Source organism: Coturnix japonica, chromosome Z (assembly GCF_054131305.1).
Source record: "Coturnix japonica strain WE chromosome Z, WE-NBRP24, whole genome shotgun sequence".
NCBI classification, from domain to species: domain Eukaryota; kingdom Metazoa; phylum Chordata; class Aves; order Galliformes; family Phasianidae; genus Coturnix; species Coturnix japonica.
Window position 1 is genome coordinate 21,304,479 of NC_140702.1, and position 16,117 is coordinate 21,320,595.

At 38.6% G+C, this 16,117-nt stretch overlaps 1 protein-coding gene across 7 annotated transcripts in view; it reads left to right on the forward strand.

Moving 5' to 3' along the window:
• Nucleotides 1–16,117, forward strand: part of SSBP2 (single stranded DNA binding protein 2) — a 157,069-nt gene that overhangs the window by 36,787 nt on the left and 104,165 nt on the right. For all 7 annotated transcript variants that reach the window (XM_015849770.3, XM_015849771.3, XM_015849772.3 and 4 more), the window contains exons 2-4: nucleotides 845–917; nucleotides 9,343–9,404; nucleotides 11,246–11,330. In XM_015849770.3, coding sequence (XP_015705256.1) covers nucleotides 845–917; nucleotides 9,343–9,404; nucleotides 11,246–11,330 — 220 coding nt within the window. The remainder of the gene's footprint in view (nucleotides 1–844; nucleotides 918–9,342; nucleotides 9,405–11,245; nucleotides 11,331–16,117) is intronic.

The window sequence follows — 16,117 nt, forward strand, 5'->3', positions numbered from 1 at the left end:
CAAATATTCAAATGGGATTTCATTTTGAAAGGCTTTAAGCATACAAGCAGGTGGGGGGCTCTCTAGAGAGTCAGCTGAAGAATAGGAAGTGTTACTTTTTTCACTTTTCTGATTCACATCTAGCCTCTTATTAACAGCAACCTTACTACTTTTGGCTTTCCTTTTTCTTGGGTTTTTGAAGGGGCCTTCTCAGCCCAAGGTCCAGTGGGACCTGAGCCCTTCTTTAGCCATGGGGTCTTTTTTACACAGCTGTTGTCATCAGAGCTCAAAGACGCCCAGGTTTGAATAAACTAAAAAAATTGTTTTCTTGAGAGATGTGGTTCTCTTACAGTAGATGTGTGGTTTACTACAATAAGGTTGTGGATTCAAGGATTGCTTTTCTTTCTGCAGCCTGAAGTTTGCGCATTCTTCCAATAAATGTGAGGTGTTGTTCAAGCCTGTTAACAGTCTGACATGTTCCAATTGTCCTGGAGAAATAGTGGTGCTGTACGACTACACTGTATTTACAGTGAGCGTGGTGTATTGTGGGCAAATACAGAGCAGCAGTAGGTCAATAGTTAGCTAACTGGGCACCTGTCCAAACATCATTAAAAATGTTGACTCTAAGTAATTTAGGGTTTTAATAATATTTAATTAACCTCTATTTAAACAACTCAGCTCAGATTGACCTGTATGTCTAGTTTAAAAGTTCTGGTATAGGCAATAGATTTGACATGTTTGGTACATAGTAGTTTCTGAAAGGAAATAGCATGAGACTCAAATCTATGAAATCCTATCTTCATAAAAAGAGAAGCCAACATGCACATGACTCTAAATACTGTCTTTTTGTTTGTTTGTTTTTCAGGTTAGCACTGTACGTATATGAATATCTGCTCCATGTAGGAGCACAGAAATCAGCCCAGACGTTTTTATCGGAGGTATGTTTTCATTGCTTCTTTTTTTTCTTTTTCCTTGCACAACTTTTCAGTGTGTGCGCAAGTGAAATTAAATCTATGTTGACTTAAAATAAACAACAGTGACAATTTTGCATATCTGTTTACACTGAGCATAGACTTCTGATTTTGCAAAACATGAGCGTACCATGTCATTTTGCATGGCTTTGCGTAATTACTTTTGCTGTGATTTGTTAGCCATGCTGTCTGATTTGGTGCTACATTGAAAAGAGATTTATCCATTTTCTGTAATACATGTGGATGGTGTAGAGCACATCCATTGTACTCCTTCGTGATACTGTTGAAATCTCCAATCTGAATGATGTATCCTTTCATGGCAAGCAGATATTTTACACTGATCTCACTGCATATTCCTACTAGTGCTTCTAACTACCTAGCTTCTTTTCGTCTGGTGAAGCCATTATGTCTATAACCATATAGGTCCTGTTCCTTATGCACCCTTGCCTTCTGACGTAATTTTTGCAATTTTTAAGTAGTTACCGTTTTTTAAAGAGTTATATACATATTTTGAAGATGTAAATACAACTGTATTTTCTTCAATATTCTACATTTATTCTGGGGTGCAAGAGTACCCAAATATATACCAAATATATTGAGGTCTTGGGGTGTATTATTGTTTTTCAATATGTCTTTGATGAGAACATACAAAACAGTGGTAGTAGTTGAATAGTGAATAAAAGTGAGAAAACCAGGCAGTATGTTTTATTGGGAAAATTTGCTGCTTCAACTGATCCTCCTTCAAAGCTAATAGAATTACAATCAATGCTAGTGATGACGTTTTGGAGATAGAAGATGGGAGAGTGAGTACAGGAGGGTTGTTCCCGGTGTTTTAGACAATTCATGAAACAGGGAGAAGCAAAAAGGGTAGGACTGTTGAAGTATCAATTTATGTTTAAAAAAATTGTTTCTCACAATTGGTATTTTTTTTCTCTTTAGTAAAGCAGTGGAAAAATAAGAAATGTCTCGACTTTCTGGAAACAGCTGTCATTTGTAAATAATGCACTGTGCGAGATTCATTTTGCTCATTTTGTTTTTATCATTTATGTGCAAAATGAGCAGCTGGCAGGAGTGCAACTGGTTGACATTTGGATTTCAGGAAAACAGTCAATACAGTATCTTGAAATTTAGTGTTTAAAACCTATTTCAGTCTCAGATTATAGAGGAACTCTCAGGTCTGAGCAAATCTAATTTGAGAATATAGAAAATTTTCCAAATTCTGTGTGATGCTGAAATTTGTCTAAAAAACAGCAAGAGACAAAATATAGTGTGTTGCAATGTAGAGAGACCTATATTAGTAATGTACTGAATTGGTAAGGACAAAGACAGTGCTAATAATATTTGTAAATTGCTACATGTTGGAACCAAGTGCAGTTACCATTGTTACGGGGAAGCCTGGAAAATACAATATTTGAGATTAAAATGATACAGTGATATTCAGACAGAGAAAACTGTACACAAACATGACTGGGAGAAAGTAACCTTATACACAAAGTGTGGATTAAATAGAACCTTGCTTTGTGATGCCCATTTTGTCCTCAGGTGGAAACCACAATATAAAAGCTGTAGCCCAGTTCTGTGCCCCATGTGAGTCTCTGTTCTTGTTAGAGAAGGAAAATTACAAGACAGGATGAAAATAACAGAACAGCAGATGAGCAGTGCAAACCATGTCTTCTTACAACTTTATAGTGATGTGAAACGTGCAGTCTTCCATGTGTCTTTGTTTTTTTTTTTCACTCAGGGCTGATGAGAAGCATCTACCCTGTTGTGATTTGAGGTAACTGGGAGAGTACTGCAGGTGTACATGTCCAGGTTGCCTAGGATGAAATTTGTATTGGCTTAATCACTTCTTAAAAAGTATGGCTGTTTGGGCTCACTGCTTTCTCTACTCTGGCAGCCTTCATCTGCCAGAATAACTTGGATGGATTTCTTTAAAACTCATTCAGTTCATAGTTGCTCTAACCCAGGGTATTTGTACAAAACAGCAATAAACACATGTGGATTATCTGAGTAGCACAGCTGTCAGTGATAATTAAAGAGTATAAATGGTGAAGATTAATGTTCCTTTTTTCAAGATCTAGCAAGTGGTGTAAGATTAATGGGAAAAAAAAAGAGAGAAGAAAATTTAAATGGGATTTCATAAAATCACTTGTATGACTTAGAGATAGTTGTCTTAAGCATGACTTCATTTTTGTAATGCTTTGTATCTGGTATAAATTTTGTAGAGCTAGTTCACAGGTCAGTAAGATCTAATCACGCTAACCATTCTCATTTACAGGGCAAATGGTGCTTTCAGTTTTGTTGTGGTCCCTGTTAAGTACACTGTTCAAAACTTTGTTGCTTTAGTCTCCAGCATGTAGGACCGCCAGTTCAACTGGCCTTTTCCTGTGCCTTTGAACGCTGGAAGCACCTGTAATTCCCGTCTCTTGCTCTGCACATTAACTTCCTTTCAGGAGACATGTCATGAAGTAATAGATGGAAGTAACTCAGTAGCTATTTCATCCCCAAATGTGTAATTGTTATACAACTGGCAAAATGGCAAGGCACTTGTACTACTAGCTAAACCACGCCATTTGCTCCTGAGGGTTGAATAGAGCTATTCAGATGAATTACACTAATATTTGAAACAAAATAAATGGCTCTGCTCCCCAATCTTTTCTTTGGTGTGGCAACTGCTGTGTTTTCTTGAAGAGGATGTTCTTACCAATTGCATTTTCTGTCCTTGAAGGTAGGTGCTAGTGCTGGAGGAATAATTCCATTTTCTTGGCCAGACTAGTAAGACAGGTGTTTCCCAGATGATACAAGCTGTTTATTGATACAGATGACAATAAGAGATTTTTTGTTTTAATTTTATCATTTTTCATATTTTTTTGTGTTTGTTCAGACAGACCTGCCGTGTGAGATGTGTGTTTTTTGAAAATAAAACAAAACTTCCACCTTCCCATCAGGTTCCTTCTTTGAATGCATTTATGAGTTATTTGTGTTCTGTTAAAAAGGACAAATATGAGACCTATGAATGAGGTATTCCAGTCAGCCTCACCTCTGCCCCTGGAAAGGTGATGGAACATCTTGTGCTGGATGCCATCTCCAGACAACTGGAAGAAAAGGAGGTTATCAGGAGTAGTCAGAATGGGTTCACCAAGGGGAGGTCATGCTTGACCAACCTGTTAGCCTTCTGTGACGTTGTCACTGGCTGGGTGAAAAGGGGGAGGGTGGTGGATGTAGTCTACCTTGATTTCAGCAAGGCATTTGATACTGTCTTCCATGACATCCTTGTAACAAAGCTGAGGAAGTGTGGGATAGATGAGTGGACGGTGTGGTGGGTTGAGAACTGGCTGACTGGTAGAGTGCAGAGGGTCTTCTTTGGTGGTGCAGAGTCCAGTTGGAAACCTGTAACTAGCAGTGTTCCCCAGTGGTGGGTGCTGAGTCCGATCTTGTTCGACACCTTCATCAATGACCTTGACGAAGGGATAGTGGCCACCCTCAGCAGGTTTGCTGACAATACAAAGTTGGGAGGATTGGCTGACATGCCTGAAGTCTGTGCTGCCATTCAGCGAGATCTGGACAGGCTGGAGAGCTGGGTGGTAAGAAACCAGATGACATTTAACAAAAGCAAGTGTAGAGTCCTGCACCTAGGGAGGAACAATTGCATGGGGAAAGACCTGCTGGAGAGGAGCTCTGCAGAGAAGGACCCGGGTATCCTGGTGGACAACAGGTTGGCCATGAGCCAGCAGTGTGCCCTTGTAGCCAAAAAGGCCAATGGTATTGTGGGGTGCATTAAAAAGAGCGTGACCAGCAGGTCGAGGGAGGTGATCCTCCCCTCTACTCTGCCCTGGTGAGGCCTCATCTGGAATACTGTGTCCAGTTCTGGGCTCCCCAGTACAAGAAAGACAGGGATCTCTTGGAAAGAGTCCAGTGGAGGGCCACTAAGATGGTGAAGGGCCTGGAGCATCTCTCCTATGAAGGAAGACTAAGTGAACTGGGTCTGTTTAGCCTTGAGAAAAGAAGACTGAGCTGGTCCTGGACCTGGTACAGGTCTACAAATATCTGAGGTGTGGGGGCAAAGTGGTGATGCCAGGCTCTTTTCAGCAGTGTGTGGAGACAGGACAAGGGGAAATGTCCAGAAACTGGAGCACTGGAAGTTCTGCACGAATGTGCACAAGAACTTTTACAGTGAGGGTGACGGAGCACTGGAACAGGCTGCCCAGGGGGGTTGTGGAGTCTCCTTCTCTGGAGATATTCAAGACCTGCCTGGACGCCTACCTGTGCGACCTGGTGTAGGGAACCTGCTTTGGCAGGGGGGTTGGACTCGATGATTTCTGGAGGTCCCTTCCAATCCCTGTGATTGTATATTTTCACTGAGCCTTGCTTTGAAAAGAATGAATACTTCTTAGATGTAGTGAGGCCTTTCTATGCATACACAAACTTTATTTATAATTCATTGAGCTTTGGAACTTCAGGAAAAAGAAATTGGTCTTGACTTTATGTTACACCTCTCCATTTTGTTGCTTCTGAAACTTCCTGGCAAGTTCTAAGTCATGCCGAATGCATGTGGGAAACGGCTATACCCCAGAGGAACTAATTTTAATTGTTTATAAAATTTAGTTAGTGGCTTTGGCTTTGTTTATGTCTTCCATTTTACTAACATTTTTTTTTCTGGCACAGTTTAAGCAGGATTTCCATAGTTTCGAAAGTACTTCTTCTATCCTAAGTGCTGTTAAGTGGTGTGGTAGTGGTGGGGTGAAGAGCCATGCAACTGGTTTATTCCGTCAGTTTTATCAATAGAAGTTACAATGCCTGCAGTTTACTTTTGTATAATATTTGTTAAACAGCAAAATGATTTTGAGTAGTTCTGAGTATTTGTGTACAACAGCTACTCCAAAAGTAATACTTCCTATTGTTCCTTATGTTGCTTCACATCATTAGAGGTGGATGTTAATGGTATGGCAGCAGAGACTGAGTCTTCCAACAGTATCCTGTTACATTTTGTTGCCATGTAACAGATGGCAGCAGAGGAACAGTCAGACAGAATGGTGTTTGACATGGATGCGGGTATGAAGAAAATGTTGTCACTGAATTCCACCGTGTGGAAAAAATGGCACCCACTGACATTCACTGATGCTTGCTGAATGTTTATGGAGACCAACCAGTGGATGTGAGCACAGTGAGTTGGTGGGTGGTGCATTTCAGCAATGGCAACAGTGACATGAAAGACAAGTCATGTTCTACACAGTCATGCACAGCTGTCACCACAGAATGAGGAGCACCTCTATCAGCTCATCACTGGATTAAGACCAGTAAACTGTGTATGGAGCTGAATGTAAGCTTCAGTGTGTTGAAAGCAATGATGCCAGCATTGGACTATCTCATAGGTGAGTGCTAAGAATGTTCATACAGGAGCAGGAAGGGCAACATAAGCAAGTTTGTCAGGACCTATTGAGATCCTGACAGTATGATGCTGAAGGTGACAGTTTCCTGGATCTCAGCATTACTGATGATGAGGTCTGGCATCACCACTGTGAGCTGAAGTCAAAACAGTGGTCCATGGAGTGGCAACATGTGAGCCCTCAGAGAGTACAGAGATGTGCAGAAGGGGTGATCCTTCTGGATTTCATGGGACTGTCAACTCAGTAGTACATCATGAGGCTGACTAAGCTGAAGGCTTGAACTTCCAGAACCTGGCGAGAGGCAGAGGCAACTTTTCTCTTGCAACATGATAGTTCCAGGCCCAATACCACTTTGAAGACCACGGAGCACTTGGCCAATCTTGACTGAACTGCATGGGCAACATTTTCATAAAGTCATAGCATGGTGTAGGTTGGAGGGGACCCTAAAGATCATCCAGTTCCAATCCACCTGCCGTGGCAGAATGCTGGCCACTAAAACCATGTGTACCCAGAATCCTATCCAGCCTGGTCTTGAATGCCTCCATGGATGCAATGTCTACAGCCTCCAAGGATAATCTGTTCCACCTGTTCCTGTTAAACACTCTTTTGAGTAAAAAATTTCTTCCTAGCATCTAATGTAAATCTTCTCTTCTTTTAGTTTAAAGCTATTCCAGCTTGTCCTATGGTTATCAGAATGTGTAAACAGTTTGTCCTCCTCCTGCTTGTAAGCTTTCTTCAGGATAAACAAGGCCAATTCCTTCAACCTTATTTCATAGATGAGGTGCTCCAGCCCTTTAACCATCTTCATGAGCTCATCTGGGCTCACTCCAGCTGCTCTGCATCCTTGCTGTATTTAGGACCCCAGGCCTGGACACAGTACTCCAGATGGAACCTTACAAGAGCAAAGTGGGACAATCACAATCATATCTGGGATTGCCTTGACCCAAGTACAACACCTTCCATTTGGCCCTGTTAAACCTCCTGCTCACTTTCTGAGCTCCCCAGGTCCTTTTGCATGACATATCCTCCTTCTCTTTTGTCAACTGCACCACTCAGCTTGGTGCTAGCCTCAGACTTCCCAAGTGTATACTCAGTCTCACTGTCCGTGTCACTGATAACAATGTTGAAGAGCATTAGTCTCAAGACAGACCCACTTGAGATAGGCCTTCACCTGGATGTAGAGCCATTGACCACAGCCCTGTGGCTACAGCCATCCAACCAATTCTTTATCAACTAATAATCCAGACTTCAAATCCATATTCCTCCAGTTTAGACATAGGGGTGTGGTGCAGCGCCATTGCAAAGGCCTTATGCAAGTCAAGGTAGACAACTTCAGCTGCCCTTTCTTTGTCCACCACTGCCATCACTCCATCACAGATGGACAGCGTGATCTGCCCTTGGTGAAGCCATGCTGGCAATGCTGTCATAGCAGCTGTGAAACAGCGGGCCACCTCCGCTGTTGCAGATTTTTATGAGTGTGGCATGCCGACTCTTGTTAATTGCTGGCAAAGATGCATAGCTAATGGTGTTGACCATGTTGAAAAATAGTGCTGCATAGCTAAGAATTTATTATATCAAGTGGTGTTATTGTGCTCTTTGTATCTCTTGAAGTCTCTATGATAATACTTTCAGAGCAACCTATTGAAGTAACATATTGAAATTATATTCTTGTGTGTGCAAATAACAGTTTTAGATGCATGAAGTATATATTTACTCCTTAAATTTCTTAACAGTTCAGAGAGGTAATCAAGTTAGAGTTGAGAACCAAAGTTTATTTCTGTTTAGAAAAATCTCAGTGTTTATTGCAGTATGAACACTACGTCCACCTTTTATAGTAAGCTCATGTTTGCTTTCATGTAAAACTTAAAATACCTTTCATGTAAGACTGTATAGGTATTGCATTAAATTTATTATTATTATTATTATTATTATTATTATTATTATTATTATTATTATTATTATTATTATTATTATTATTATTATTATTATTTTGTTAGCCACTACTTATGTCTGTAAAATGGAATATGGATTGTATTTGAACAATAGAGTTTTAATTTATTTATTTTTTTAAAATAGTGCTATGTGGAGTTGTAACTGGAGGAATTTGAAGTGTTTGTAATGCTCTGGTTTCCACTCTATTTTAACATGATGCTGTCTTTTGTACAGTCTTTTATGTACAGTGTTATGTAGAGATTGTAGAATCTATTTGCAACAGAGCTCTTAGAAATATTATACTGGGCTTGCTGTATTCAAACTATTTACTGTTGTAGTTTAGGACAAACTGTGTAGCATTAATAAAATGACTGGTAATATTTAAGGTAGAGCATTTGTAACGTGTTGCAGAGAGACAGGATGCTCTCATGGCGTGTAGTCTACTGAGCTAGCTGCTAACAATAAAAGTGTGAAGTTAAGGGTGTAAACATTCCTAAATTGTGTTTCCTTTGGAAACAGTTTTGAATAAACAAGACGTCATAAGTGGGAAAAAACTCATAGACAGTGTGTGTCTATTCAAAAACGTTTGCCAGTGCAGACAAAGTAAGCCAAACTAGTTTTACACTTTCACTGGGTGGTGGGAGAACAGGTTGTAGCTGGGGTGTATTTGTCTCACTACCTCTAACAGTAGCAGCACTCCTTGAGGATACTGAAGTGTTGGCTAGCTTTGAATGTGGAGAGAAGACTGCCACCTGCTGAATCAGTAACATCAGTTCTGTGTCTTAAGTTTTTCCTAGTGCAAACTGGAAAATGTTTTAGGAAAGTATGTTTCAGTGGTGATCAAAATATGTCCTTAATAAAATTATTTTCACAATGAAAGCTTTTCCCAAAATAAAAGTCATCAGCTAAAATAGTATAAGTAATCATATACATAGTACGTCCGTCTAGATTGATGATGCTGAAGCCTTTCGCAACTACAGAATGTTTTATTATTCCTTTTTATTATTAAGTAAGAATTTTTAGTCACAATAATCACAAAAGTGTACATGTGTGTTTTTATGGCTTTGTTTCAGATAAGATGGGAAAAAAACATCACTCTGGGGGAGCCCCCAGGATTCTTGCACTCCTGGTGGTGGTAAGTGAAATTTTTTTTCCTCTGATTTTTAGTATATAGGAATTGCAAGTTGCAGCTGTTGAAGGCAAGAAATTCAAGTGACCATTGTTAAAAGAATGTGGAGGCGGTCTTTTTCTTATAAAGGAATGAAAGAATAGAAAATAAGATTGAGGAAAAAAGCACAGATATTAGGTACAGGAAAACAGGTACTGCACAGTGAATTGATAAGGCAGCATCTTTGAAAGAATGTGCCTGCACTTCTTTGTTCACCATCTTTCAGTAACCTGAATTCAAAGGATCCTAGTACAAATCCCAAATAATTGCACTTCGGGGAAGAAATATATATTACCTAACACGTATGGACATACATACAGTGACTGTGCATATAGATGTGGGCTTCTTTACTTTTTTTGCCTACACCCTATTAATGGGTACAGCATATGAAAGTAATTATGTCAACCCAAACCAACGGCCTTACTGAAACTTAGTGTGTGTTAGCAGGGGCTTGGTGTTGCAGTATCTGCATTTGCACAGTTTCTGTCAGCTCAGCATATGGTTAGACAAATAATTTACAGTTTTCAATGCATGTTACCACAGAATAATGCAATTATAGAATCACAGAATGGTTTGGGATGGAGGAAATCTTAAACCAAACCCAAGTCCCAACATCTCTGCTATGGGCAGGTTGCCACCCAGCAGACGGGGCTTTCCATGGTGCCATCCAACCTGATCCTGAGCACCTCCAGGGTTGGGGCACCTACAGCTTCTGTGGGCAGCTGTGCCAGGACCTCACCACCTTCTGGGTGAAAAACATCTTCCTAATATCTAGTCTAAATCTATCTTGTGGTAGTGTCAAACCATTCCCCCTTGTCCTATCACTATCTGCTTATGTAAAAATTCATTGTGCAGAGACACATTTATAAGTGTAAATTTTGCAGGGAGAAAAGAGTGCTCATAATCAATGCTATTAGGCCATGGTATTTATTAATTGTTGCATTGTTTGAATATATCCAATGTGTCTGTGTTTACAAGAATACAAAATTATGGAGAATATGTCCAGCTGCCAGGAGTACAACAATCTGTATGTTTTAAAGTAGTTCCATTTGAACGCAAAAACCCAAGTTTTTTATGCACCTTTGTAAAATGTGGCATACTCTTTGTTGACCTTTCTGTTTTTATTACCTATGTGATGAAAGCCTAATTATTACACTGAGTTTTTTGTATTCTTATGATTGTTCTAGTATACACATATTTTCATTATAGAAACTTTGAGTAAGGCTGAATTCATTTGTAACTCTGTTTGAATGGGAGTGATAGGACAAAAAGTGATTATAGCCATCACTCCTTCTTCTCATTCTTTATAAATCAAAAGCTCTCAGAGAGGATACCCATCCATTTCGTACTCTTCTCCATACATGTGTTTCTCTAGAAACTTTTGTTTAGGGCATAGTTTTGAACATTAGAACTCTCCAGTTTTCTCTTCAGTTTCATGTATTTTTATGTTATTACTATATGTATCTGTTCCTTCCAGTGCTTTGCGGAGGTAAATATCAACAGTCACCAAGAGTTCAAGGTTAAATGCAGAGCTTTATACCCTTTGACCTTGTATATTAGATTAGCTTCTTGGTTCATACTTTCCATAGTTTTAAATGGATACAACACTTTTACCTCAGAGAATCAGATAACAGGGCTTGATTCCTTAGAGGTGTTTTACCTATTCTTTCACAGAGGTAAGTGCTTTCAGTTGTTGGCAAGGAAGTGATGTATCTGTTACTACACATAAATGTGCGTGTGTGATGTGCACTATAAAATCTACTGGAGTAATGATTTTCTCACTGTATCTGTAACTTCTTCGCTTGTAGTGTATTTTGGGATCTCTACTGTGCAGCTCCAGAAAGACGAGAAACATGTGAACATTCAAGTGAAGCAAAAGCCTTTCATGACTATGTAAGTTTTGTCTGTCTTTACCATGCTTTCATTAACTGTATGTGTAAATGTGATACAGAAGTATTTCTGCATGACAGCATCTCAAATTCAGGTTTGTCACATATAAGGAACATTCATGGGGATGCCTCAGAATTAGAATGTTCTATTTGTGTGATTACTTAGTAACACCTGGAAAAATCTGTAACCCATCTCAGAGATCAAAGAGCTGTCCTGTGTATTAATTCAGAAGGAACTGATAATTCTATCTCTTCCACATGGAAACATCAAGCCAATCAAAAGGGCACAGGCCAAATGGAAGCACAGATAAGTACTGTTCACATATTCATACTCTGTCAGTTGACTCCCTGGCTTCTGTCAGGACTGTGCTGACTTCAAGTGTGATTGTTCTCATTCTTAATACCACAGAGGAAATTAGACATAAATTTTCCTGTCCAAGAGAACAGGAGGAATCATGGGATGTAAAGTATTATGACAGTTTTGGTACGTTTGGGACATTGTTCAAAACACAGTAGAGAGTTTGGTGGTGTTTTGCCTGTGAAGACCCCCACCCCCAAAAATAATATTTCCAGAAACTAGGAACTAACGCTGGAACAGTTACATTCCTTTTTCTCCATTATCATTATGTACGTGGAGCAATCTAGAAATCTGGAACTGTGGGACCGTGTTACAGATTTAGGATGGAATTTGGGTTCTGTCTCCTGCAAGCTCTTTTCCATCTGTTGGTCTCATTTTCATGAAGGAAATCCCCAGAAAACTGTCTGAGCTGTTGTTTCTTTGGGTCATTCATATGGTTTGAGGGGTAGGGAGTGGGGCATATGGGACCCTCATGGCACTGTTATAAAAGCTCGTCAGAGTTTTCACAGTCTGTCTTGGAAATACTGTCTAGTCCCTGCAAAAAAAAAAAAAAAAAAAAGTACAAAATTAAAACTAGATTGCAATAACCCAAGGTCTTACAAACATAATTTTGGAAAGAAATTAAATAAATTGGCTATTTAACCATTTTCTGTTACTATTATCATAATCTGAATATGGCTTGGTGTCCTTTAGCATGCAAATGATTAATGAACTTGCCTTATATGTAATTGACTGTGGCTGCTATTAATGCATCAACAGCACAGTTAGAACGGTTAAATATATTTTACTTACAAACCAATAACTCTTTAAAACCCTCTCCTTAAAGGTCAGATTGTGAGTCTGACTGGTAAAAGAGCTTGGATAATGTCTCACTGTTTTTTCCATGCTACATGGATCACTTATTGTAATAATCAATGAGTTAAAAGCAGTGTTGGAGAAGGGAAGAAAATTATAAGTTTCCACTCTCAAAGGTGTTAAAGGCAACCAGCTTGGCAAAGCATGTTCTTCAAATTAAGAACAATCTAACTGTTGGAAGCAGAACTTCCACGATGTTCTTTACTTATTCTGTTTTCAGTACGCAGTCACTGGAAGAATACAGCATTTCAACAGCTTTGTTGTTGTTTTGAATCCTTGTTATTAAAGCAAGGTTTAATTCCTCGCTGAAGGAGAAATAGTTTCATAAGAATAGATTATGACTGCAGGGAATGACATTAGCGAATTAGTCCGTGGAGATTAGAACCCACAGTGTAACAGTTGACTTCAGTGGAGGCGCTGCACACTTACAGTGCAATATGTGTAACAAAAGCAAAAAACTTGAAACCTGTTGTAAAATAATTCTGAAATTATTAGCAGTGAAAGTTTAAATTAAAAAGCACTTGGAATCCGAAACAGAGTGGAGTCCAAACTTCTTTAAACTCATGAGAATTCTACTAATCAGTAAATTCACTATTTATCTAAGTTTATACGCCAAGAATTTGAGTAGCCAAATCAAAATTATGTCAAATAAAAAAATTTATCGTGACGCCAGCTTCCTAGTAATGCAAATTTCTATGGATTTTGGATTTACATCATTATATTGTTCAATTCATCTGCATTATGGTGGATGTTAAAATACTGAGAAAACAGTCAAATGAGTGTGCATGTGAAATAGAACCGTGTGATGTTTTAGTTACTGTATAAAGTCATGTCTGACGAAGGGAAAATAGAATGCTGTTCTTTGTTGCATGTATTGGTCTGCATAAAGGAAGATGAGTGTTTATGTCAGAAAAAAAAATGAGTTTTTGTTATCAATTACTGCGCCAGGCATTTCTGATAACTTTCTTAATCCTTTGTGATATGAAAAACAAGCTGTTGCATTACTTTCTCACTGTTAACATAAACTTTTCTAATACCTAGAAGTACTCCTAAATGTTTCTTAGTGTCATGCGTTATTTGTAAAGCAGTCTGCATTGTATTAGGTACATGCTGTTGAAATCCTGCATATGTTTAGTTTTTCACAACCACAATGTATGTTCATATTAACAGACTTAACAAACAGTTATAAAATACCATTAAGTATTTACATTTATTAATGATCTTGAAAAAATCATTGACCCATGTGTTGACCCCTGGAGTGCTGACTCCAGAGGAATCAAAATTCCACTTCCAGTGCAGACAGTCAGCGAGGCAGGCTGTTATACCAGTCCTCCAGTGAAACTGCAGGTCAAGGAAAGGAGTATTCATAGCTGTGTTGTCGTATTTGAAAACTAATTGCCAACTACAAGAAAGTGTAGAAGAGTTGCTTAGTGTTTCATATCAGCAATCTAGAATGTTTTATTAGGTATATGTTGTTCTACTTGACCTGGGAATGTTGTTCTTGCTGAAGGTGTGGTCTTTTTACACTAGATGTATCCTGTTTAAAACTAATTGGGCTGAATGAGCTGACCCAATATGTTTCTGTCTTTGCTTTTGTGAAGGAAGAAAGGTTTAAGAATTTTTGATGAAGGAGGAAAGTGTTTGGGAATGCTTTACTAATTTGTGAAATATTGCTGCCTTAAACAACACAGCTGATAATCAGTCTGCAGCACAGATTAACTCATACAGCAAATATGCACGGATAAGTTTTGTTACTTTTCTTCAAGTTTCACAGTATTTCAACTAGAACTTAAAAAAAACCCAAAAAATTAATTGTCCTGTACCCCTAATAATTGGACAAAATTTTTTGAACTTTACTGTTTAGTTTGCCATAATATTTTAGAACCTGCTTTTGCTCATGTTTTAATGCAGTTGAATATCTGCAGATGGACTTTGTACCTCTGCAACACTCTTGAGGAAAGCGCTAGCAGTGCCCTTCTGCAGAACCCATCTGCAGCACCGGCCTGAGGAAGAGTACATGTGAATTTTGTTCTTAATATCAGTGCTCTGTATTCAAGCAAAGTGAGTCTTAGCCCCTGTTTGTCCATCAGTTTGTGCCTCTCTGTTCCTGACTATTTGTGTAAAACAACAAGAAAAACAAATTGCTTTAGATAACTGTTTTTTACATTTTCTGACGTATCCGTGCATGTTACTCTATACAGTAGCATCCATATTCTGCAGGGAACAGTTGCAGAAGATCTATTTCCATGGATCCAGAAAAAATTTAATTGTATTAATACCAACTACCACAGCTTGGATTTTTATCAAGCTAATGAAAGGAGAGGGAATGTGATATGACTCTGTAGTGTATGAGTCTGTAGCTGCTTGCAATACTGACAGTGCTTAGTAAAAATAATATAAATAGAAAAGTAAAAGTCTATAAAAGGCTATTCTAGCTCTGAAATTGAAGGTTTTGTTTCCTTATACTGAGGTTAAACACAGTTTAACTGTGTTAACTCCTCCATATGATAAAAAAGAAATCTATTTTTATTTTCTATTGAGATTTGCAGTTGGAATTTTTATTTTCCCCCATATGTGAACAAAGCTCTGAATTCATTAGTTTCACATTTTGGATTTGAAAAGACAGCTGTAGGACATGTAAGTACTGGATCAGGGAGATACAGAACACACCTTGAAGTTTAATGAAAATATCTTAGAATTAGAAATAACTTGTTTCCATTACAGATAACTCTGGAAAGAAAACTGATGCTTGCCTAGTCTATTAATATTGCAGGCATTTCAGCAGGAATATAGCATTTCAGACATAAAGAAATGGTTATATGTATATATAAAAGTCTATGCATATACACACACATATGTATACATTTTCTAGGCATCTGTGGCTTTTTCTGGAGGAATACATGTACGCTGTGAAAAATCATTTCTGTGGTAGCCCTGAGCCAAAATTCAGACTTCACTGTAGAATTTTTCTTTCTTAACAGTGTCCTAAGTAGACTTCTTTATCTCTCTTTAAATTCTTGTCTATCTTGGTTAGAGCTGAGATCTTCTGTTGAGAGGAGTGGGTTCCCATGTGCATATAGATCTGACTTTCTTTCCATCTGTTTATAAGCCAAAAACTTAGTGTGCAAATGTGATTCCTCAGAGCAGTCTTGATTATTTTCTATCTAAGTTTTATTAGTGTCTTCTCTATGGCTGTTTGAAAGATCATTTTGTGATCTTTCACAAAAGTGGCGCTTTTCTATCCTTCTAAGCTGTGGAGAGCTTGACAAATACAAGCAGAGAGAGGGAGCGGCAGGCAGGATCTACAAAATGCTGAATTTGGTGTACTTCATGGGACAAATGCCAAATTGTATTCCCTCAAGGTCATGAGACCTATAAATGAGAGGAAGTTGACGGATTTTAGATCTCTAAGCAATTTATGGCCTTCCTGTGAACTCTCCATTGCCTTATTCTCTTTGTCTCTAAGGTTCTCTATGTGTCTATGAGCTGTTGTCATTAACAGCAGAGATTCCCAAGCACAGTTTTGTGGTCAGGTGTGATTTCCCTTGATAAGAATTATGTGTGCTGCACCACAGTTT